The sequence below is a fragment of the Phyllobates terribilis genome, unplaced genomic scaffold, assembly GCF_046119375.1.
Source record: "Phyllobates terribilis strain yellow unplaced genomic scaffold, ASM4611937v1 Scaffold_2__4_contigs__length_985480577, whole genome shotgun sequence".
Lineage (NCBI taxonomy): Eukaryota > Metazoa > Chordata > Amphibia > Anura > Dendrobatidae > Phyllobates > Phyllobates terribilis.
Genome location: NW_027362762.1, coordinates 981,350,532 through 981,376,174, shown reverse-complemented (window position 1 = coordinate 981,376,174; position 25,643 = coordinate 981,350,532). Strand labels below are relative to the sequence as shown.

The window sequence follows — 25,643 nt, the reverse complement described above, 5'->3', positions numbered from 1 at the left end:
GAGGTGAGGAGACGGGCACAGCGAGGAGACAGGAGAGGGGCGCGAGGCGAGGAGACGGGCACAGCGAGGAGACAGGAGAGGGGCGTGAGGAGACGGGCACAGCGAGGAGACAGGAGAGGGGCGCGAGGCGAGGAGACGGGCACAGCAAGGAGGCAGAAGAGGGGCGCGAGGAGACGGGCACAGCGAGGAGGCAGGAGAGGGGCACGAGGCGAGGAGACGGGCACAGCAAGGAGGCAGAAGAGGGGCGCGAGGAGACGGGCACAGCGAGGAGGCAGGAGAGGGGCACGAGGCGAGGAGACAGGCACAGCGAGGAGCATGAGGCGACAGGCGCAGCGAGGAGACAGGAGAGAGGCGCGAGGCGAGGAGACAGGAGAGGGGCGCGAGGCGAGGAGACAGGAGAGGGGCGTGAGGCGAGGAGACAGGAGAGGGGCGCGAGGCGAGGAGACAGGAGAGGGGCGCGAGGCGAGGAGATGGGCACAGCGAGGAGACAGGAGAGGGGCACGAGGCGAGGAGACAGGAGAGGGGCGCGAGGCGAGGAGACAGGAGAGGGGCGCGAGGCGAGGAGACAGGAGGGGGGCGCGAGGCGAGGAGACAGGAGAGGGGCGCGAGGCGAGGAGATGGGCACAGCGAGGAGACAGGAGAGGGGTGCGAGGCGAGGAGACGGGCACAGCGAGGAGACATGAGAGGGGGTGGCTGGGAGACTGGCCCAGCGAGGAGACAGGAGAGGGGCGCGAGGCGAGGAGACAGGAGAGGGGTGCGAGGCGAGGAGATGGGCACAGCGAGGAGATAGGAGAGGGGCACGAGGCGAGGAGACAGGAGAGGGGTGCGAGGTGAGGAGACAGGAGAGGGGCGCGAGGCGAGGAAACAAGAGGGGGGCGCGAGGCGAGGAAACAGGAGGGGGGCGCGAGGCGAGGAGATGGGCACAGCGAGGAGACAGGAGAGGGGTGCGAGGCGAGGAGACGGGCACAGCGAGGAGACATGAGAGGGGGTGGCTGGGAGACCGGCCCAGCGAGGTGACAGGAGAGGGGCACGAGGCGAGGAGACAGGAGAGGGGTGCGAGGCGAGGAGATGGGCACAGCGAGGAGACAGGAGAGGGGTGCGAGGCGAGGAGACGGGCACAGCGAGGAGACATGAGAGGGGGTGGCTGGGAGACCGGCCCAGCAAGGAGACGGGCGCGGAGAAGAGATGGGGGCAGCGAGGAGATGGGAGCAGGTGCAGCAGAGAGACAGCACAGGGAGGATAAGTAGTAGAATGTCAGGTGTCATGAGATATAGAAGGCAATGGAGGGTGAGGTTACTTTGCGAGTGCTATGAGCTGTGTACAGCCATTAGAAGTATGGAGGGCATAGTGTGTGATGTGAAGTATTCTGCATGTCGGGGTGGTGCAGATTTCTACACCTTGTCCTTGTATATGTATCACATCCTGTGTTTGCTGCATCTTTCATGGTTGTGTACCAATTCCTCCATATTCCACCTTGCAGCCGATTACTCGAGGCCGCAGATTTCCGTGTTCAGGGAGCGGGCAGCTCGCTCTGCTGTCTGCTCCTCTAGTGGAGGCTACCCCAGGGGGGACGTGGAGTGGATTATTACCCCTAACCTCGAGCTAAGGAACATGACAGAGACCTGGGCCGACAGTGACCCCCAGACCCTGCTGTACAATGTATCCGGACGGCTGACCCTTCCACACTCAGCAACTGGCTACATCTCCTGCTGTGTGGTGACAGAAGCGCGAAAAGTCTGCAGTGATAAAACTGGTAAATGGGGAGACATGGGGACAACATTTAATAATGTGTGGGGGGGGGGGGGGTAACACTGGGGCAGTATCTACCATTATGGGAGTTGTGGGGTTATAGCCACCATGTTGGGGAATAACTTTTGGTTTCTTCCTTTCAGGTCAAATTCACTCAGGAATATCTGGATCGGGGAGACGAAAGAGCCGGCAAAGCAGTGTTCTCCTCAGTCTGCTGATGCCACTCATCCTGCTCTCACTGCAATGTGCGGGCGTCCGGGTGTGGGGATAATCCCTTCTTTCTGGACCAGGCGACGCCTCTGACCTCCGTGAGGTTACGAATTATTCTGAATTGTTACAATTCCACATAAAATTACAGACACGGGGGCAGGAAGGACGCACCGACCAACGTAGAGGGGCACAGGGAGCACGAAGGACGCACCGAGCAACGTAGAGGGGCACAGGGAGCACGAAGGACGCACTGACCAACGTAGAGGGCGCAGGGGGCAGGAAGGACGCACTGACCAACGTAGAGGGCGCAGGAAGGAAGCACCGACCAACGTAGAGGGTGCAGGAAGGACGCACCGACCATCGTAGAGGGGCAGGAAGGACGCACCGACCAACGTAGAGGGGCAGGAAGGACGCACCGACCAACGTAGAGGGCACAGGGGGCAGGAAGGACGCACCGACCAACGTAGAGGGCACAGGGGGCAGGAAGGACGCACCGACCAATGTAAAGGGTGCAGGAAGGATGCACAGACCAAAGTAGAGGGTACAGGGGGCAGGAAGGAAGCACCGACCAACGTAGAGGGCGCAGGAAGGAAGCACCGACCAACGTAGAGGGCGCAGGGGGCAGGAAGGACGCACCGACCAACGTAGGGGGCACAGGAAGGACGCACCGACCAACGTAGAGGGCGCAGGAAGGACGCACCGACCAACGTAGAGGGTGCAGGAAGGAAGCACCGACCAACGTAGAGGGTGCAGGAAGGACGCACCGACCAACGTAGAGGGTACAGGGGGCAGGAAGGAAGCACCGACCAACGTAGAGGGCGCAGGAAGGAAGCACCGACCAACGTAGAGGGCGCAGGGGGCAGGAAGGACGCACCGACCAACGTAGGGGGCACAGGAAGGACGCACCGACCAACGTAGAGGGCGCAGGAAGGACGCACCGAGCAACGTAGAGGGCGCAGGAAGGAAGCACCGACCAACGTAGAGGGTGCAGGAAGGACGCACCGACCAACGTAGAGGGGCAGGAAGGACGCACCGACCAACGTAGAGGGCACAGGGGGCAGGAAGGACGCACCGACCAACGTAGAGGGCACAGGGGGCAGGAAGGACGCACCGACCAACGTAAAGGGTGCAGGAAGGATGCACAGACCAAAGTAGAGGGTACAGGGGGCAGGAAGGAAGCACCGACCAACGTAGAGGGCGCAGGAAGGAAGCACCGACTAACGTAGAGGGCACAGGGGGCAGGAAGGACGCACCGACCAACGTAGGGGGCACAGGAAGGACGCACCGACCAACGTAGAGGGCGCAGGAAGGACGCACCGACCAACGTAGAGGGTGCAGGAAGGACGCACCGACCAACGTAGAGGGTGCAGGAAGGACGCACCGACCAACGTAGAGGGCACAGGGGGCAGGAAGGACGCACCGACCAACGTAGAGGGTGCAGGAAGGATGCACAGACCAAAGTAGAGGGTACAGGGGGCAGGAAGGAAGCACCGACCAACGTAGAGGGCGCAGGAAATACGCACAGACCAACGTAGAGGGCACAGGAAGGATGCACCGACCAACGTAGAGGGGGCAGGAAGGAAGCACCGACCAACGTAGAGGGCGCAGGGGGCAGGAAGGACGCACTGACCAACGTAGGGGGCACAGGAAGGATGCACCGACCAACGTAGAGGGTGCAGGAAGGAAGCACCGACCAACGTAGAGGGCGCAGGGGGCAGGAAGGACGCACCGACCAACGTAGAGGGCGCAGGAAGGACGCACCGACCAACGTAGAGGGAGCAGGGGGCAGGAAGGACGCACCGGCCAACGTAGAGGGCGCAGGGAGCAGGAAGGATGCACCGACCAACGTAGAGGGTGCAGAAAGGACGCACCGACCAACGTAGAGGGGGCAGGAAGGAGCACCGACCAACGTAGAGGGGGCAGGAAGGACGCACCGACCAACGTAGAGGGGGCAGGAAGGAAGCACCGACCAATGTAGAGGGGGCAGGAAGGACGCACCGACCAACGTAGAGGGGGCAGGAAGGACGCACCGACCAACGTAGAGGGGGCAGGAAGGAAGCACCGACCAACGTAGAGGGGGCAAGAAGGAAGCAGCGACCAACGTAGAGAGGGCAGGAAGGAAGCAGCGACCAACGTAGAGGGGGCAGGAAGGACGCACTGACCAATGTAGAAGGCCTGCCAGGCAGGAAGAACAGACCGATCAAAACAAAATGTAGAGGACACAGTGGGCAGGAGGGACACACCGACCAGTACAGAATGCAGGAAGGACGCACCGACCAATGTAGAGGGCACAGCGGGCAGGAGGGATGCACCGACCAGTACAGAATTCAGGAAGGACGCACCAACCAATGTAGAGGGAACAGCGGGCAGGAGGGATGCACCAACCAGAACAGAATGCAGGAAGGACGCACCAACCAATGTAGAGGGCACAGCGGGCAGAAAGGACGCACCGACCAGTACAGAATGTAGAGGGCACAGTGGGCAGGAAGGACGCACCGACCAATGAAGAGGGCACTGTGGGCAGCGGGGACTCACTTTCCAGTCCAGAATGTAGAGGGCAGGAAGGACGCACTGACCAATAGAGGATGTAGAGGGACATTAGTCAGATGCTAGTTATCTTTACCATAGAGGGGTAGACACCTTTCCGGTAGGAAACTGCTCTATGGGTTGATTATCACGTTCGTACTCCGAACCACAGTATTAATAAACGAGGTATCTGTGTTGTCAGACAGATTATTAGACTCCATTACAGAACACGGCAGGGGGCGATGCAGAGCATGGGGTAAAGAGAATGTGTCATGAAGGAAGGGACATCAAGGATAACCCGGCACAGCGGGGGGAGGGCACAGTTCTCTGCCAGTTCGCCATGTCGCCTTGTTCTCCGGGGTCGGCGTTCACATGGAGTAATCAGACACCCCGCTAGTAGTAATAACATGTGACATCATCTCTGGCAGGGCGTCTATTGTAGGTGTGTTTAAGATTGGAAATTCAAAATTCAGACTCTGCCCAGTTGGCACAGTTCAGTAGTCAAATCATAGCTTACGGTAGCAACCATCCTGCATCTCCACTATCCTCTCTTTTTATACAGCCAGCCACATGCTATCATCTGCTTGTTCTATAGGGGAGATCAGCAGCTTCCAGACACAGCGCCATAAAGCTTCTGTCCACCAGGGGGCAGAACACCCAGGAAAGCCCATGAGCAGAGCCAGGATGGCACAGCTCCCAGGAGGAGTGACTACTGACTGCCTCTGTAAGGAAACAGTCAGTGGGTGCACGATGGAGGACGTGCAGATGTGCAACCATTACTGTAACTACAGGCTCCTGCAACTTAAACCAAGGCTAGCGTCATACAGTGGCTTGCAAATGTATTCACCCCCTTGGCTTTTACCTATTTTGTTACATTACAACCTGTGTGTAAATATGCTTGTAATCCAATTTGTATGTGATGTATCAGCACTAAATAGTCAAGTTCACAAAGTGAGAAAAATATAGGCAAAAATTAAATTTATGGAATCAAATATCTAATAAATTGGCATGTGCATATGTATTCACCCCTTTTGCTATAAAGCCCCCAAAAATTTCTGGTGCAAGCAATTCCCTTCCTAAGTTCCATGCTGAGTGACAGGACGTCCCCGTGTGTGCAATCTAATGTCACATGTCTGTCAGAATATACACTTTACCTTTACTGAAAGGCCACAGAGGCTGCAACACCATTAGCAAGAGGCACCAGTAACCAAACAACACCACGTAGACCAAGGAGATCTCCAGACAACACAACGAAGACCAAGGAGATCTCCAGACAACACCACGAAGACCAAGGAGATCTCCAGACAACACCACGAAGACCAAGGAGATCTCCAGACAACACCACGAAGACCAAGGAGATCTCCAGACAACACCAGGAAGACCAAGGAGATCTCCAGACAACACCACGAAGACCAAGGAGATCTCCAAACAACACCATTAACAAGAGGCACCACTAACCAAACACCACGAAGACCAAGGAGATCTCCAGACAACACCACGAAGACCAAGGAGATCTCCAAACAACACCATGAAGACCAAGGAGATCTCCAAACAACACCACGAAGACCAAGGAGATCTCCAAACAACACCATTAACAAGAGGCACCAGTAACCAAACAACACCACGAAGACCAAGGAGATCTCCAGACAACACCACAAAGACCAAGGAGATCTCCAAACACCACCACGAAGACCAAGGAGATCTCCAAACAACACCATTAACAAGAGGCACAAGTAACCAAACAACACCACGAAGACCAAAGAGATCTCCAAACAACACCATTAACCAGAGGCACCACTAACCAAACACCAAGAAGACCAAGGAGATCTCCAGACAACACCACGAAGACCAAGGAGATCTCCAGACAACACCACGAAGACCAAGGAGATCTCCAAACAACACCACGAAGACCAAGGAGATCTCCAGACAACACCACAAAGACCAAGGAGATCTCCAAACAAGACCACGAAGACCAAGGAGATCTCCAAACAACACCACGAAGACCAAGGAGATCTCCAAACAACACCACGAAGACCAAGGAGATCTCCAAACAACACCACAAAGACCAAGGAGATCTCCAAACAACACCACGAATACCAAGGAGATCTCCAAACAACACCACGAAGACCAAGGAGATCTCCAAACAACACCACGAAGACCAAGGAGATCTCCAAACAAGACCACAAAGATAAAGGAGATCTCCAAACAACACCACGAATACCAAGGAGATCTCCAAACAACACCACGAAGACCAAGGAGATCTCCAAACAACACCACGAAGACCAAGGAGATCTCCAAACAACACCACAAAGACCAAGGAGATCTCCAAACAACACCACAAAGACCAAGGAGATCTCCAAACAACACCACAAAGACCAAGGAGATCTCCAAACAACACCACAAAGACCAAGGAGATCTCCAAACACCACCATTAACAAAAGGCACAAGTAACCAATCAACACCACGAAGAACAAGGAGATCTCCAGACAACACCACGAAGAACAAGGAGATCTCCAAACAACACCACGAAGACCAAGGAGATCTCCAAACAACACCATTAACAAGAGGCACCACTAACCAAACACCACGAAGACCAAGGAGATCTCCAAACAACACCATTAACAAGAGGCACCAGTAACCAAACAACACCACGAAGACCAAGGAGATCTGCAGACAACACCACGAAGATCAAGGAGATATCCAGACAGCACCACGAAGACCAAGGAGATCTCCAAACAACATAATTAACAAGAGGCACCACTAACCTTGAAGACCAAGGAGATCTCCAGACAACACCACGAAGACCAAGGAGATCTCCGAACAACACCATTAACAAGAGGCACCACTAACCAAACACCAAGAAGACCAAGGAGATCTCCAGACAACACCACGAAGACCAAGGAGATCTCCAGACAACACCACGAAGACCAAGGAGATCTCCAAACAACACCACAAAGACCAAGGAGATCTCCAAACAACACCATTAACAAGAGGCACCACTAACCAAACACCACGAAGACCAAGGAGATCTCCAATCAACACCACAAAGACCAAGGAGATCTCCAAACAACACCACGAAGACCAAGGAGATCTCCAGCCAACACCACAAAGACCAAGGAGATCTCCAAACAACACCACGAAGACCAAGGAGATCTCCAAACAACACCATTAACAAGAGGCACCACTAACCAAACACCACGAAGACCAAGGAGATCTCCAATCAACACCATTAACAAGAGGCACCAGTAACCAAACAACGCCACAAAGACCAAGGAGATCTCCAGACAACACCACAAAGACCAAGAAGATCTCCAGACAACATCATTAACAAGAGGCACCAGTAACCAAACAACGCCACGAAGACCAAGGAGATCTCCAGACAACACCACGAAGACCAAGGAGATCTCCAAACAACACCACGAAGACCAAGGAGATCTCCAAACAACACCATGAAGACCAAGGAGATCTCCAAACAACACCACGAAGACCAAGGAGATCTCCAGACAACACCACGAAGACCAAGGAGATCTCCAAACAACACCACGAAGACCAAGGAGATCTCCAAACAACACCACAAAGACCAAGGAGATCTCCAAACACCACCATTAACAAAAGGCACAAGTAACCAATCAACACCACGAAGAACAAGGAGATCTCCAGACAACACCACGAAGAACAAGGAGATCTCCAAACAACACCACGAAGACCAAGGAGATCTCCAAACAACACCATTAACAAGAGGCACCACTAACCAAACAACACCACGAAGACCAAGGAGATCTGCAGACAACACCACGAAGATCAAGGAGATATCCAGACAGCACCACGAAGACCAAGGAGATCTCCAAACAACATAATTAACAAGAGGCACCACTAACCTTGAAGACCAAGGAGATCTCCAGACAACACCACGAAGACCAAGGAGATCTCCGAACAACACCATTAACAAGAGGCACCACTAACCAAACACCAAGAAGACCAAGGAGATCTCCAGACAACACCACGAAGACCAAGGAGATCTCCAGACAACACCACGAAGACCAAGGAGATCTCCAGACAACACCACAAAGACCAAGGAGATCTCCAGACAACACCACGAAGACCAAGGAGATCTCCAAACAACACCACAAAGACCAAGGAGATCTCCAAACAACACCATTAACAAGAGGCACCACTAACCAAACACCACGAAGACCAAGGAGATCTCCAATCAACACCACAAAGACCAAGGAGATCTCCAAACACCACGAAGACCAAGGAGATCTCCAGCCAACACCACAAAGACCAAGGAGATCTCCAAACAACACCACGAAGACCAAGGAGATCTCCAAACAACACCATTAACAAGAGGCACCACTAACCAAACACCACGAAGACCAAGGAGATCTCCAATCAACACCATTAACAAGAGGCACCAGTAACCAAACAACGCCACAAAGACCAAGGAGATCTCCAGACAACACCACAAAGACCAAGAAGATCTCCAGACAACATCATTAACAAGAGGCACCAGTAACCAAACAACGCCACGAAGACCAAGGAGATCTCCAGACAACACCACGAAGACCAAGGAGATCTCCAAACAACACCACGAAGACCAAGGAGATCTCCAAACAACACCACGAAGACCAAGGAGATCTCCAGACAACACCACGAAGACCAAGGAGATCTCCAAACAACACCACGAAGACCAAGGAGATCTCCAAACAACACCATTAACAAGAGGCACCACTAATCAAACACCACGAAGACCAAGGAGATCTCCAAACAACACCATGAAGACCAAGGAGATCTCCAAACAACACCACGAAGACCAAGGAGATCTCCAAACAACACCACGAAGACCAAGGAGATCTCCAGACAACACCACGAAGACCTAGGAGATCTCCAAACAACATAATTAACAAGAGGCACCACTAACCACGAAGACCAAGGAGATCTCCAGACAACACCACGAAGACCAAGGAGATCTCCAAACAACACCACGAAGACCAAGGAGATCTCCAGACAACACCAAGAAGATCTCCAAACAACATAATTAACAAGAGGCACCACTAACCACGAAGACCAAGGAGATCTCCAGACAACACCACGAAGACCAAGTAGATCTCCAGACAACACCACGAAGACCAAGGAGATCTCCAAACAACATAATTAACAAGAGGCACCACTAACCACGAAGACCAAGGAGATCTCCAGACAACACCACGAAGACCAAGGAGATCTCCAAACAACACCACAAAGACCAAGGAGATCTCCAGACAACACCACGAAGACCAAGGAGATCTCCAGACAACACCACGAAGACCAAGGAGATCTCCAAACAACACCATTAACAAGAGGCACCACTAACCAAACACCACGAAGACCAAGGAGATCTCCAGACAACACCACGAAGACCAAGGAGATCTCCAAACAACACCATGAAGACCAAGGAGATCTCCAAACAACACCACGAAGACCAAGGAGATCTTCAGACAACACCATTAACAAGAGGCACCACTAACCAAACACCACGAAGACCAAGGAGATCTCCAAACAAGTCAGGGACAAAGTTGTTGAGAAGTACAAGTCAGGGTTGGGTTATAAAAAAATATCCCTATCTCTAATGATTCCCTGAGGCACCATCAAATGGAAAGAACATGGTACCTTAACAAACCTGCCAAGAGAAGGCGACCACGAAAATTCTCAGCCTGGGCAAAAAGGGCATTAATCAAAGAGGTAGCACAGAGACCAAAGGTTACCCTGAGGGAGCTGCAGAGTTCCCAAGCAGAGACTGGAGTATCTGTCCATATGACCACAATAAGCCGTACACTCCATAGAGGTAGCCCTTATGGAAGAGTGGTGTTACGATACATAGTTTAATCTTAATTAGGCATACTGAATTTACATCTGGATAAGGTACCGTGGGGGGCTCGGGGACTCCACTTCTACCTCTCTGGACCTGATATCACCTCCCTACTAAAAAAAAACCCACAATGTCTGTCCGCCATCTCATCCTTCTTCTCTGCCAGATTTCTAAAACTTAACATGGATAAAACAAAATTCATCATCTTTCCACCGCCTCACTCATATCCCCCATCTGACCTATCCATCAACGTCAATGGCTGTTCACTCTCCCCAGTCCCACAAGGTCGCTGCCTTGGGGTAACCCTGGACTCTGATCTCTCCTTCAAAGCACATATCCAAGCTCTTTCTACTTCCTGCCGACTCCAACTCAAAAATATCTCCGGGATCCGCACATTCCTCAACCACGAATCTGCAAAAACACTAGTGCACGCCTTCATCATCTCCCGCCTCGACTACTGCAACCTCCTGCTCTGTGGCCTCCCTTCCAACACTCTCGCGCCCCTCCAATCTATCCTAAACTCTGCTGCTCGACTAATCCACCTGTCCCCCGCTGTCAATCCCTTCACTGGCTCCCCATTGTTCAGAGACTCAAGTTCAAAACCCTAACTATGGCATATAAAGCCACCCACAACCTGTCTCCTCCCTACATCTGTGATCTAGTCTCCCGGTACCTACCTACACGCAACCTCCGATCCTCACAAGATCTTCTTCTCTACTCCCCTCTTCCCACAATCGCATACAAGATTTCTCCCGTGCATCCCCCCTACTCTGGAACTCTCTACCCCAATACATCAGACTCTCTCCTACCATGGCAACCATCAAAAGGAACCTGAAGACCCACCTCTTCCGACAAGCCTACAACTTGGAGTAACCACTGCTCCACCATACCGCTGCACGACCAGCTCTACCCTCACCTACTGTATCCTCACCCATCCCTTGTAGACTGTGAGCCCTAGCGGGCAGGGTCCTCGCTCCATCATACTGCTCCACGACCAGCTCTACCCTCACCTACTGTATCCTCACCCATCCCCTGTAGACTGTGAGCCCTCGCGGGCAGGGTCCTCGCTCCACCATACCGCTGCACGACCAGCTCTACCCTCACCTACTGTATCCTCACCCATCCCTTGTAGACTGTGAGCCCTCGCGGGCAGGGTCCTCGCTCCATCATACTGCTCCACGACCAGCTCTACCCTCACCTACTGTATCCTCACCCATCCCCTGTAGACTGTGAGCCCTCGCGGGCAGGGTCCTCGCTCCACCATACCGCTGCACGACCAGCTCTACCCTCACCTACTGTATCCTCACCCATCCCTTGTAGACTGTGAGCCCTCGCGGGCAGGGTCCTCTTTCCTCCTGTACCAGTCGCTGTCTCGTTTTGTTAAGATTATGTGTTTTTGCTATGTATACCCCCGATCACATGTAAGGCGCCATGGAATAAATGGCGCTAAAATAAAAATAATACACTGTGTGCAGAATTATTAGGCAAGTTGTATTTTAGAGGATTATTTTTATTATTGATCAACAACTATGTTCTCAATCACCCAAAAGACTCATAAACATCCAAGCTTAATATTTTTGGAAGTTGGAGTGTTTTTTTTTTTAGATTTGGCTATCTTAGGAGGACATCTGTTTGTGCAGGTAACTATTACTGCGCAGAATTATTAGGCAACTTAATAAAAAACAAATATAATCCCATCTCACTTGTTTATTTTCACCAGGTAAACCAATATCAGTGCACAAAATTTAGAAATAAACATTTCTGACATGCAAAAACAAAAAAATTACTGATGAATATAGCCACCTTTCTTTATGATGACCCTCAGCAGCCTCCATCCATATATTCTGTCAGTTGCTTGATCTGTTTTCGATCAACATTGCATGCAGCAGCCACCACAGCCTCCCAGACACTGTTCCCAGAGGTGTACTGTTTTCCCTCCCTGTAGATCTCACCACAGCCTCCCAGGCACTGCTCCCAGAGGTGTACTGTTTTCCCTCCCTGTAGATCTCACATTTCATGATGGACCACAGGTTCTCTATGGGGTTCAGATCAGGTGAACAAGGGGGCCATGTCATTATTTTTTCTTCTTTTAGACCTTTACTGGCCAGCCAAGCTGTGGAGTAGTTGGATGCATGTGATGGAGCATTGTCCTGCATGAAAATCATGTCTTTCTTGAACGATACCGACTTCTTACTTACCACTGCTTGAAGAAGTTGTCTTCCAGAAACTGGCAGTAGGTCTGGGAGTTGAGCTTCACTCCATCCTCAACCCGAAAAGGTCTCACAAGTTCATCTTTGATGATACCAGCCCATACCAGTACCCCACCTCCACCTTGCTGGCGTCTGAGTCGGAGTGGAGCTCTCTGCCCTTTACTGATCCAGCCTCTGGCCCATCCATCTGGCCCATCAAGAGTCACTCTCATTTCATCAGTCCATAAAACCTTTGAAAAATCAGTCTTAAGATATTTCTTGGTCCATTCTTGACATTTTATTTTATGTTTCTTGTTCTTAGGTGGTGGTTTTCAGCCTTCCTTACCTTGGCCATGTCCCTGAGTATCGCACACCTTGTGCTTTTTGATACTCCAGTAACGTTGCAGCTCTGAAATATGGTAAAACTGGTGGCGAATGGCATCTTGGCAGCTTCACGCTTGATTTTCCTCAATTCATGGGCAGTTATTTTGCGCCTTTTTTGGCCAACACGCTTCTTGCGACCCTGTTGGCTATTTGCCATGAAACGCTTGATTGTTTGGTGATCACGCTTCAAAAGTTTGGAAATTTCAAGACTGCTGCATCCCTCTGCAAGACAGCTCAGAATTTTGGACTTTTCAGAGCCCGTCAAATCTCTCTTCTGACCAATTTTGCCAAAGGAAAGGAAGTTGCCTAATAATTAAGCCCACCTTATATAGGGTGTTGATGTCATTAGTCAACACCCCTCTTCATTACAGAGATGCAATCACCAGATTTACTTCATTGGTAGTTGGCTCTCAAGAATATGCAGCTTGGAGTAGGACGACATGTAGAAAAAGTATCATGTGATCAAAATACGCATTTGCCTAATAATTCTGCACGCGGTGTAATTTTAAATCAGACTTTTTGTGTGTGATCGCCGTGATTCAGTGAATAACGGCGATCACGTGGCAGGGGACTGTAAAATCCAGCCTTGATCATTTTCTGAGGCTGGGGGGCGCTGTACTGTTATTCCTCAGCGCCATTAAACAGCAGCGCTGAGGAATAAGTACCCTTAACTGCCGCCATGAAAAGGCATATCGGTGGTCGTTAAGGGGAAAAGTGTAAATGTTCTGGAGCGGCCGAGTCACAGCCCAGACCTTAATCCAATCTGTGGTCAGACGTGAAGATCGAAACAATCAAACCTGAAGGAGCTGGAGCAGTTTTGCCTTGAGGAATGGGCAAAAATCCCAGTGACAAGATGTGGAAAACTCATAGAGACTTATGCAAAGCGACTTGCAGCAGTAATTGCCGCAAAAGGAGGCTCTACAAAGTACTGACTTTAGGAGGGGTGAATAGTTATGCACATTGAAGTTTTCAGTTATTTTGTCTTATTTATTGTTTGCTTCACAATAAAAAAAAGAAAACCAAATGTTCACAGTTGTCGGCAGGTTCTTTACATGAAGTGATGCAAACCCTCAAAAACAAATTCCAGGTTGTGAGGTAGCAAAACACGAAATAAGGGGGCAATAATTTCACAAGCCACCGTATGAAGAGCAGACGATAGGAGTCTTCCTGCACCCATGTCCCACCATGACACCCCCTGGGGATCACACTGGCCCTCAGGGATCAGTCACTCTGTAGCCTTCACAAATCTTAAAACTTGGTGGTGAGGTGACCGAATAAGTCAGTATTACCACAAGAAGGCGCTCCAGGACATTCTCATATTTATTGTTCTGCTCGGATCTGAGTGGTGAACAGCGAGCACAAGCAGCACCGCAGCCGGATCCTACTGCCTCCGGCTCCAGCTCTAGGATCAAGCCAGCACAGCAAGTATGATGCCCATCCTCTTGCACGGTGGCATGTGTGTAACCCCCATCCTCTTCCTCATTGCTCTGTAGCGGCGGTCCTGGACATCTGTAGAAACTGGTTAATCTTCTCCACCTCCCTCTCGGTGGGCTCCTCTCCAGCTTCTTGAATCTCCTGCACAACTACGTCAGTGAATGCCACCCGCTCGGCCCTGGGAGACAGAGACCAGACGGGCATGTGACAACCACCTTCAGCACCATGCACCGTGTGTGTACAGGCATGTAACATACGCACCGTTCCTGCAGCTGGAGGTCACGCAGCCGCTGACGTTCCTGCTGCTTCAGCTCACCCAAATCCTCTCCGGTGAGAGTCTGTAATCCAGAGATCAAGGCTCCGGCGGGAATCCTGAGGAGCGACAAATGGACGTGAGAGGTCAACCAATATACAGGCTGCCACCGAAGTGCCACCCACCATAGAAAGTCCAATAACCGAGCCCCAAACTAATGTGGAGAGCTGCCACCGAAGTGCCACCCACCATAGAAAGTCCCCACTGACCAAGCCCCAAACTAATATGGAGAGCTGCCACCGAAGTACCACCCACCATAGACAGTCCCAATAGCCGAGCCCCAAACTAATATGGAGATTTGCCACCAAAGTGCCACCCACCATAGACAGTCCCAATAACCGAGCCCCAAACTAATATGGAGAGCTGCCACCAAAGTGCCACCCACCATAGACAGTCCCAATAGCCGAGCCCCAAACTAATGTGGAGAGCTGCCACTAAAGTGCCACCCACCATAGAAAGTCCCCACTGACCAAGCCCCAAACTAATATGGAGAGCTGACACCGAAGTGTCACCCACCATAGACAGTCCCAATAACCAAGCCCCAAACTAATGTGGAGAGCTGCCACCGAAGTGTCACCCACCATAGACAGTCCCAATAACCAAGCCCCAAACTAATGTGGAGAGCTGCCACCGAAGTACCACCCACCATAGAAAGTCCCAATAACCGAGCCCCGAACGAAGTGTCACCCACCATAGACCGTCCCAATAACCGAGCCCCGAACTAATGTGGAGAGCTGCCACCGAAGTGCCACCCACTAGAGACAGTCCCAATAACCGAGCCCCAAACTAATATGGAGAGCTGCCACCGAAGTGCCACCCACCATAGAAAGTCACAATAACCGAGCCCCAAACTAATATGGAGAGCTGCCACCGAAGTGCCACCCACCATAGAAAGTCACAATAACCGAGCCCCAAACTAATATGGAGAGCTGCCACCGAAGTGCCACCCACCATAGAAAGTCACAATAACCAAGCCCCAAACTAATGTGGAGAGCTGCCACCAAAGTGCCACCCACCATAGACAGTCCCACTGACCGAGCTCCAAACTAATATGGAGAGCTGCCACCGAAGTGTCACCCACCATAGACAGTCCCAATAACCAAGCCCCAAAATAATGTGGAGAGCTGCCACCAAAGTGCCACCCACCATAGACAGTCCCACTGACCGAGCTCCAAACTAATATGGAGAGCTGCCACTGAAGTACCACCCACCATAGAAAGTCCCACTGACCGAGCCCCGAACTAATGTGGAGAGCTGCCACCGAAGTACCACCCACCATAGACAGTTCCACTGACCGATCCCCGAACTAATATGGAGAGCTGCCACCGAAGTGTCACCCACCATAGAAAGTCACAATAACCGAGCCCCAAACTAATGTGGAGAGCTGCCACGGAAGTACCACCCACCATAGACAGTTCCACTGACCAAGCCCCGAACTAATATGGAGAGCTGCCACCGAAGTGCCACCCACCATAGAAAGTCACAATAACCGAGCCCCAAACTAATGTGGAGAGCTGCCACCGAAGTGTCACCCACCATAGACAGTCCCAATAACCGAGCCCCGAACTAATATGGAGAGCTGCCACAGAAGTGCCACCCACCATAGACAATGCCACTGACCGAGCCCCGGACTAATGTGGAGAGCTGCCACAGAAGTGCCACCCACCATAGAAAGTCCCCACTGACCGAGCCCCAAACTAATATGGAGAGCTGCCACCGAAGTGTCACCCACCATAGACAGTCCCAATAACCGAGCCCCAAACTAATGTGGAGAGCTGCCACCGAAGTACCACCCACCATAGAAAGTCCCAATAACCGAGCCCCGAACGAAGTGTCACCCACCATAGACCGTCCCAATAACCGAGCCCCGAACTAATGTGGAGAGCTGCCACCGAAGTGCCACCCACTAGAGACAGTCCCAATAACCGAGCCCCAAACTAATATGGAGAGCTGCCACCGAAGTGCCACCCACCATAGAAAGTCACAATAACCGAGCCCCAAACTAATATGGAGAGCTGCCACCGAAGTGCCACCCACCATAGAAAGTCACAATAACCGAGCCCCAAACTAATATGGAGAGCTGCCACCGAAGTGCCACCCACCATAGAAAGTCACAATAACCAAGCCCCAAACTAATGTGGAGAGCTGCCACCAAAGTGCCACCCACCATAGACAGTGCCACTGACCGAGCCCCGAACTAATGTGGAGAGCTGCCACAGAAGTGCCACCCACCATAGACAGTCCCACTGACCGAGCCCCGAACTAATGTGGAGAGCTGCCACAGAAGTGTCACTCACCCAAGCAACGCCCCAATGACTGATCCTCCGATCAGACCCCGAAGCCCCAGGTTCAATCTGAATATTCCACCAGTGACAGCTGTGAATAGGACAGAATGAGTCACACTATGGGCACTATGGTGCCACCGCTGACACTGGTGCCACACAACAACTTACAAGTACAGCATCTCTCCACTCATACACACCGCCAACAACGCAGACCATCCCACACTGGCACATACACAAAGCAGCGTAGTCCACCCTCTCCCTCACACGTATCGGGGGCACACAGACCAGGGTCTCCTCATGTGTCTCATCCTCGCAAACCACTCTCTCCCTCACACATATGATGGGCACACAGACCAGGTTCATCCCACTGAACGCCCGCTCTCCTTCCCCATGGGCTGAATACTACTAGGACAACACAGGGTGAGTAGTATGATAAGACTTTATTGGGTGACCAACAGTTATCAGCACATGGTGGTGCAAATGACAGAGAGTCTCACCCTTCCGCTGGCTCACCAGGAATTAGAACCTCCGTGACTTCGGGGCATCCAGGGCCAACTACCCCAACCAATAGCATCCCGCTTTTGAGAGGAGATAGCGGCAAGCTTAGGAAGCTGACCAAGCACAGTAAGGCATGTGGCCAGGTGACCAGATTGGATAACGCAGGTCAAGACAAACGACCTTGTGGGCTCAGTAATGGGCAGTTGAGCAGATCTGTATTTCACTAGCTGGAACCATGGTCCCTGGGATGACATCCTGTAGAATCACACTGGTGAAAGGAGCAGGATTTTTTTTTAATAACCCTCAGCTCTCATTTCAGGCTATTGTGTCACACAAAATTGGGGGAGATAATCATGTCTGTTGCCTCATTGTTAGATTGTTCAATTAGACTGCATAATTGTCCTCCAAGTTGTGCAGACTAATACACCCCAGGTGACTGATGCAATCCGTAATCAGCAGGCATTCCACAAATTAACATATAACAAGGGTCAATGGGCAGTCTCACATAAAACAATGGCTCATTTCTCTTGACCTACTGAACAAAGTAACAGTACGTCTGTCATAATTAAGAATAACACCGCACCACTGGCCAGATTGGCACTGAGTAATCACATCAGGGTCTCCCTCGTATGTCTCGTCCTCGCAGACCTCCCTCTCCTCACACGTATCGGAAGCACACAGACCAGGGTTTCCTCCTCGCAGACCACCCTCTCTTCACACGTATCGGGGGCACACAGACCAGAGTCTCCTCATGTGTCTCCTCCTCACACGTATCGGGGACACACAGACCAGGGTCTCCTCATGTGTCTCCTCCTCACACGTAACGGGGGCACACAGACCAGGGTCTCCTCATGTGTCTCCTCCTCACACGTATCGGGGACACACAGACCAGGGTCTCCTCATATGTCTCATCCTCGCAGACCACCCTCTCCTCCTCACCTCCAGCTGCAGCGAAGTTGCTGACCACCACTTTGTCTCGGTACGCGGCAAGGCTGGCGTTGGTGAAGCTGCAGAGCACAAGTCATGGTTGTTGAGTGATGGGCAGATGTGTGGGAGGTGGAGAAGCTGAGCCACACAAAGATGACTTTGGGAATAAGCACTAGGGGGGGGGGCACTTACTTAAAGATACTGACAAAAGCGGCAACTCTCCATCCCCAACGGAATCCGTACCGTAGAAAGCCCCGGATGGCGGCATTATGTACTGACCTCTGCAGAGACACAAAAACGCGGTCATGTAATGAGGTGAACAGGTCAATAAAACACCGCCATACAAGCCTCAACGTCCTCACCAAAGCCTCTATCCGGTGACTGTAAACCTCCGCCTGGCTGTGCTTTATATACTGCTCCCGGCTAAAGCGAGCTGCTGGTACACCACCATACACCATGCCGATCGTCGCCCCGGTCAGCGCGCTCTTCACCATAAACTCCACCTCCGGCGAGTACTCACCGCGCTCACTGCAAGGAAGCGACCAAAGACTGAGACCGTGGTCGAGGAGTAACTGAGGACGAGACCGAGGAGGGGGAGGAGGACGAGAGAGAAAGAGGACGGAGTCGAGGAAGGGGGAGGAGGACGAGATCGAGGAGGGGTAGGAGGAGGAGGATGAGACCGAGGACGAAGTTGAGCAAGAAGAGGACGAGACCGAGGAGGGAGAGGAGGACAAGACCGAGGACGAAGTCGAAGGGGAGCAAGAAAAGGACGAGACCGATGAGGGGGACGAGACCGAGGAGGGATAGGAGGAGGAGGACGAGACCGAGGACGGAGTCGAGGAAGAAGAGGACGAGACCGAGGAGGGGGAGGGGGACGAGACCGAGGAGGGGGAGGAGGACGAGACCGAGGACGAAGTTGAAGGGGAGCAAGAAGAGGACGAGGCCGAGGAGGGGGACGAGACCGAGGAGGGGTAGGAGTAGGAGGACGAGACCGAGGAAGAAGTCGAAGGGGAGCAAGAAGAGGACGAGACCGAGGAGGGGGAGGGGAACGGGATCGAGGAGGGGTAGGAGGAGGAGGACGAGACCGAGGACAAAGTCGAAGGGGAGCAAGAAGAGGACGAGACCGAGGAAGGGTAGGAGGAGGAGGAGGACGACGAGACCGAGAACAAAGACGAAGGGGAGCAAGAAGAGGACGAGACCGAGGAGGGGGACGGGGACAAGACCGAGGAGGGGTAGGAGGAGTAGGACGAGACCGAGGACGAAGTCGAAGGAGAGCAAGAAGAGGACGAGACCGAGGAGGGGGAGGGGGAGGAGGAGGAGGACGAGACCGAGGAGGGGGAGGAGGAGGAGGACGAGACCGAGGAGGGGGAGGAGGAGGAGGACAAGACCGAGGAGGGGGAGGAGGACGAGACCAAGGACGAAGTCGAAGGAAAGCAAGCAGAGGACGAGACCGAGGAGGGGGAGGAGGACGAGACCGAGGAGGGGTAGGAGGAGGAGAACGAAACCGAGGAGGGGTAGGAGGAGGAGAACGAAACCGAGGAGGGGTAGGAGGAGGAGAACGAAACCGAGGAGGGGTAAAAGGAGGAGGAGGAAGAGGAGAACAAGACCGAGGAGGGGTAGGAGAAGAAGGAGGAGAACGAGACCGAGGAGGGGTAGGAGGAGGAGGACGAGACCGAGGACAAAGTCGAAGGGGAGCAAGAAGAGGACGAGACCGAGGAAGGGTAGGAGGAGGAGGAGGACGAGACCGAGAACAAAGTCGAAGGGGAGCAAGAAGAGGACGAGACCGAGGAGGGGGACGGGGACAAGACCGAGGAGGGGTAGGAGGAGTAGGACGAGACCGAGGACGAAGTCGAAGGAGAGCAAGAAGAGGATGAGACCGAGGAGGGGGAGGGGGAGGAGGAGGAGGACGAGACCGAGGAGGGGGAGGAGGACGAGACCAAGGACGAAGTCGAAGGAAAGCAAGCAGAGGACGAGACCGAGGAGGGGGAGGAGGACGAGACCGAGGAGGGGTAGGAGGAGAACGAAACCGAGGAGGGGTAGGAGGAGGAGAACGAAACCGAGGAGGGGTAAAAGGAGGAGGAGGAAGAGGAGAACAAGACCGAGGAGGGGTAGGAGAAGAAGGAGGAGAACGAGACCGAGGAGGGGTAGGAGGAGGAGGACGAGACCGAGGACGAAGTCGAAGGGGAGCAAGAAAAGGACGAGACCGAGGAGGAGGACGAGACCGAGGAGGGGGAGGGGGACGAGACCAAAGAGGGGTAGGAGGAGGAGGACGAGAGCGAGGAGGGGGAGGGGGACGAGACCGAGGAGGGGGAGGAGGACGAGACCGAGGACGTAGTCGAAGGGGAGCAAGAAGAGGACGAGGCCGAGGAGGGGGACGAGACCGAGGAGGGGTAGGAGTAGGAGGACGAGACCGAGGAAGAAGTCGAAGGGGAGCAAGAAGAGGACGAGACCGAGGAGGGGGAGGGGAACGGGATCGAGGAGGGGTAGGAGGAGGAGGACGAGACCGAGGACAAAGTCGAAGGGGAGCAAGAAGAGGACGAGACCGAGGAAGGGTAGGAGGAGGAGGAGGAGGACGAGACCGAGAACAAAGTCGAAGGGGAGCAAGAAGAGGACGAGACCGAGGAGGGGGAGGGGGACGAGACCGAGGAGGGCTAGGAGGAGTAGGAGGAGGAGGACGAGACCAAGGACGAAGTCGAAGGAAAGCAAGCAGAGGAAGAGACTGAGGAGGGGGAGGAGGACGAGACCGAGGAGGGGTAAAAGGAGGAGGAGGAGGAGGAGGAGGAGGAGGAGGAGGAGGAAGAGGAGAACAAGACCGAGGAGGGGTAGGAGAAGAAGGAGGAGAACGAGACCGAGGAGGGGAAGGAGGAGGAGGACGAGACCGAGGACGAAGTCGAAGGGGAGCAAGAAAAGGACAAGACCGAGGAGGGGGAGGGGGACGAGACCGGGGAGGGGGAGGAGGACGAGACCGGGGAGGGGGAGGAGGACGAGACCGAGGACGGGGAGGAGGAGGAGGACGAGACCGAGGACGGGGAGGAGGAGGAGGACGAGACCGAGGACGGGGAGGAGGAGGAGGACGAGACCGAGGACGGGGAGGAGGAGGAGGACGAGACCGAGGACGGGGAGGAGGAGGAGGACGAGACCGAGGACGGGGAGGAGGAGGAGGACGAGACCGAGGACGGGGAGGAGGACGAGACCGAGGACGGGGAGGAGGAGGAGGACGAGACCGAGGACGGGGAGGAGGAGGAGGACGAGACCGAGGACGGGGAGGAGGAGGAGGACGAGACCGAGGACGGGGAGGAGGAGGAGGACGAGACCGAGGACGGGGAGGAGGAGGAGGACGAGACCGAGGACGGGGAGGAGGAGGAGGACGAGACCGAGGACGGGGAGGAGGAGGAGGACGAGACCGAGGACGGGGAGGAGGAGGAGGACGAGACCGAGGACGGGGAGGAGGAGGAGGATGAGACCGAGGACGAAGTCGAAGGGGAGCAAGAAGAGGACAGACCGAGGACGAAGTCGAAGGGGAGCAAGAAGAGGACAGACCGAGGACGAAGTCGAAGGGGAGCAAGAAGAGGACAAGACCGGGGGGAGGGAGGAGGAGGGCGACGAGACCGGGAGGGAGGGAGGAGGAGGGCGACGAGACCGGGGGGGAGGGAGGAGGAGGGCGACGAGATCGGGGGGGAGGGAGGAGGAGGAGGACGACGAGATCGGGGGGGAGGGAGGAGGAGGAGGGCGACGAGATCGGGGGGGAGGGAGGAGGAGGAGGGCGACGAGATCGGGGGGGAGGGAGGAGGAGGAGGGCGACGAGATCGGGGGGGAGGGAGGAGGAGGAGGGCGACGAGATCGGGGGGGAGGGAGGAGGAGGAGGGCGACGAGATCGGGGGGGAGGGAGGAGGAGGAGGGCGACGAGATCGGGGGGGAGGGAGGAGGAGGAGGGCGACGAGACCGGGGGGGAGGGAGGAGGAGGAGGGCGACGAGACCGGGGGGGGGGAGGAGGACGACGAGACCGGGGGGGGAGGAGGACGACGAGACCGGGGGGGGGGGGGGGGGAGGACGACGAGACCGGGGGGGGAGGAGGACGACGAGACCGGGGGGGGAGGAGGACGACGAGACCGGGGGGGGGAGGAGGACGACGAGACCGGGGGGGGGAGGAGGACGACGAGACCGGGGGGGGGGAGGAGGACGACGAGACCGGGGGGGGGGAGGAGGACGACGAGACCGGGGGGGGAGGAGGACGACGAGACCGGGGGGGGGAGGAGGACGACGAGACCGGGGGGGGGGAGGAGGACGACGAGACCGGGGGGGGGGAGGAGGACGACGAGACCGGGGGGGGGGAGGAGGAGGACGAGACCGGGGGGGGGGAGGAGGACGACGAGACCGGGGGGGGGGAGGAGGACGACGAGACCGGGGGGGGGGAGGAGGACGACGAGACCGGGGGGGGGGAGGAGGACGACGAGACCGGGGGGGGGGAGGAGGACGACGAGACCGGGGGGGGGGAGGAGGACGACGAGACCGGGGGGGGGGAGGAGGACGACGAGACCGGGGGGGGGGGGGAGGACGACGAGACCGGGGGGGGGAGGAGGACGACGAGACCGGGGGGGGGGGAGGAGGACGACGAGACCGGGGGGGGGAGGAGGACGACGAGACCGGGGGGGGGGAGGAGGACGACGAGACCGGGGGGGGGAGGAGGACGACGAGACCGGGGGGGGGAGGAGGACGACGAGACCGGGGGGGGGAGGAGGACGACGAGACCGGGGGGGGGAGGAGGACGACGAGACCGGGGAGGGAGGAGGACGACGAGACCGGGGGGGGGGAGGAGGACGACGAGACCGGGGGGGGGGGAGGAGGACGACGAGACCGGGGGGGGAGGAGGACGACGAGACCGGGGGGGGAGGAGGACGACGAGACCGGGGGGGGAGGAGGACGACGAGACCGGGGGGGGAGGAGGACGACGAGACCGGGGGGGGAGGAGGACGACGAGACCGGGGGGGGGGGGGGGGAGGACGACGAGACCGGGGGGGGGAGGGGGGCGACGAGACCGGGGGGAGGAGGGCGACGAGACCGGGGGGAGGGGGGAGGGGGGCGACGAGACCGTGGAGGGGGGAGGAGGGCGACGAGACCGTGGAGGGGGGAGGAGGGCGACGAGACCGAGGAGAGGGAATGGGGGGGGGGCAGACGAGACCGAGGAGGGGGAGAGGACGAGACCGAGGAGGGGGAGGAGGGCGACGAGACCGAGGAGAGGGAATGGGGGGGGCAGACGAGACCGAGGAGGGGGAGAGGACGAGACCGAGGAGGGGGGGGGACGAGACCGAGGAGGGGGAGGGAGGACGAGACTGAGAGGGGACGAGACCGAGGAGGGGGGGGGCGAGACCGAGGAGGACAAGACCGAGGAGGGGGGAGGGAGGGAGGACGAGACCAAAGAGGGGGGCGGGGGGGGAGGACAAGACCGAGGAGGGTGGGAGGACAAGACCGAGGAGGGTGGGAGGACAAGACCGAGGAGGGTGGGGGGACGAGACCGAGGAGGGGGGGGGGGGAGACCGAGGAGGACAAGACCGAGGAGGAGGGGGGGGGGGGAGACCGAGGAGGAGGGGGGGGGGGAGAGACCGAGGAGGAGGGGGGGGGGAGAGACCGAGGAGGAGGGGGGGGGGAGAGACCGAGGAGGAGGAGGGGGGGGAGAGACCGAGGAGGAGGGGGGGGGGGAGAGACCGAGGAGGAGGGGGGGGGGAGAGAGACCGAGGAGGAGGGGGGGGGGGGAGAGACCGAGGAGGAGGGGGGGGGAGAGACCGAGGAGGAGGGGGGGGGGAGAGACCGAGGAGGAGGGGGGGGGAGAGAGACCGAGGAGGAGGGGGGGGGGAGAGAGACCGAGGAGGAGGGGGGGGGGAGAGACCGAGGAGGAGGGGGGGGGGAGAGACCGAGGAGGAGGGGGGAGAGACCGAGGAGGAGGGGGGGGGAGAGACCGAGGAGGAGGAGGGGGGGGAGAGACCGAGGAGGAGGGGGGGGGAGAGACCGAGGAGGGAGGGGGGGGAGAGACCGAGGAGGAGGGGGGGGGAGAGACCGAGGAGGAGGGGGGGGGAGAAGAGACCGAGGAGGAGGGGGGGGAGAAGAGACCGAGGAGGAGGGGGGGGGGGAGAGAAGAGACCGAGGAGGAGGGGGGAAGAGACCGAGGAGGAGGGGGGGGGAGAAGAGACCGAGGAGGAGGGGGGGGAGACGAGACCGAGGAGGAGGGGGGGGGGAGACGAGACGAGACCGAGGAGGAGGGGGGGGGGGAGACGAGACCGAGGAGAAGAGGGGGGTGACGAGACCGAGGAGAAGGGGGGGGGAGACGAGACCGAGGAGAAGGGGGGGGGAGACGAGACCGCGGGGGGGGGGGATGAGACCGAGGAGGAGGGGGGACACCGAGGAGGGTGTGGTGGTGGTGGGGGGGACGAGACTGAGGAGGAGGGGGGGCGAGACCGAGGAGGAGGGGGGCGGGCAAGACCGAGGAGGAGGGGGGGGGGAACGAGATCGAGGAGGGGGGGAGGGCAGCGCGGGTGACTAGGACAGACTGTGACTGTAGATGAGGAGGGGTAACTATTTAGGAAAGAGGAGGGGCGTCCAGTGTCGGCCACTGCTGATTGGCTGTACAGTGAGGATGAAATCACAGGTTGCCTGCAGAGCTCCGCCCCCGCGCAGCGCCCCCTGCTGTCCGGTTGCACTTACTTGCGCCGGTACAGCTCCCGGACCCGCTCCCAGCCGCTCGGTGATGGCTCAGGACCGCGGAATCCAGGAGGGAGGGAGGAGGATCCCGGAGTCTCCGGGGGGCCGCTGTCCGCCATCACTGGATACGTCAGACCACCGAGCTGGCGCCACCTGCAGGGAACAGCGGACATGACATGACTGCAGCTTGTACAGATGTCGGTGCTGTCTCCACAAGTCACCACTGCCAGGGCGCCGCCATGTTTCTGACGTCACGAGACAGCAAGGGAGTCACATGACCCGAGGATGGGCGTGTCGCCGCCCGCGCTGCGCCATCTTACTGGTGGGTCACGTCATCAGCGAGTCATAGTGTCTGAGCGAGCAGACTGTGTCCACAGCGCCCTCTGTCTGCCCGGAGGATAACTGTCACCAGAGCGAAGGAGCCGCGGAACAGCGGCCTCTACTGTCCGGAGGTCTGCTTTCATAAGGACCACCTGGTAATGGTGACCACCCCCTGTAATAGTGACCGCCAGGGCCGGCTCCAGGTTTTTCTGGGCCCCAGAAGAAAGAGTCTCAGTGGCCCCTTTAACACATACCGCGATTCATGA

The 25,643-nt window shown here is 56.2% G+C and overlaps 2 protein-coding genes across 2 annotated transcripts in view; one reads left to right on the top strand and one right to left on the bottom strand.

Moving 5' to 3' along the window:
* CD80 (CD80 molecule) overlaps window positions 1-5,838 on the top strand; it is a 47,873-nt gene extending 42,035 nt beyond the window's left edge. Inside the window, exons 4-5 of the mRNA XM_073668798.1 lie at window positions 1,481-1,753; window positions 1,893-5,838. Coding sequence (XP_073524899.1) covers window positions 1,481-1,753; window positions 1,893-2,020 — 401 coding nt within the window. The 3' untranslated portion in view covers window positions 2,021-5,838. The remainder of the gene's footprint in view (window positions 1-1,480; window positions 1,754-1,892) is intronic.
* An 8,365-nt stretch (window positions 5,839-14,203) lies between these two features.
* Window positions 14,204-25,356, bottom strand: TIMMDC1 (translocase of inner mitochondrial membrane domain containing 1). The gene is made up of 7 exons (XM_073668788.1): window positions 25,060-25,356; window positions 18,726-18,891; window positions 18,556-18,644; window positions 18,376-18,443; window positions 16,951-17,029; window positions 14,602-14,712; window positions 14,204-14,518 (listed from the first exon to the last, which is right to left on the bottom strand). Exons 1-7 carry the CDS (start codon window positions 25,227-25,229, stop codon window positions 14,386-14,388), a joined length of 816 nt encoding a protein of 271 aa, XP_073524889.1. The 5' UTR covers window positions 25,230-25,356; the 3' UTR covers window positions 14,204-14,385.
* Between the last annotated feature and the right edge of the window lie 287 nt (window positions 25,357-25,643).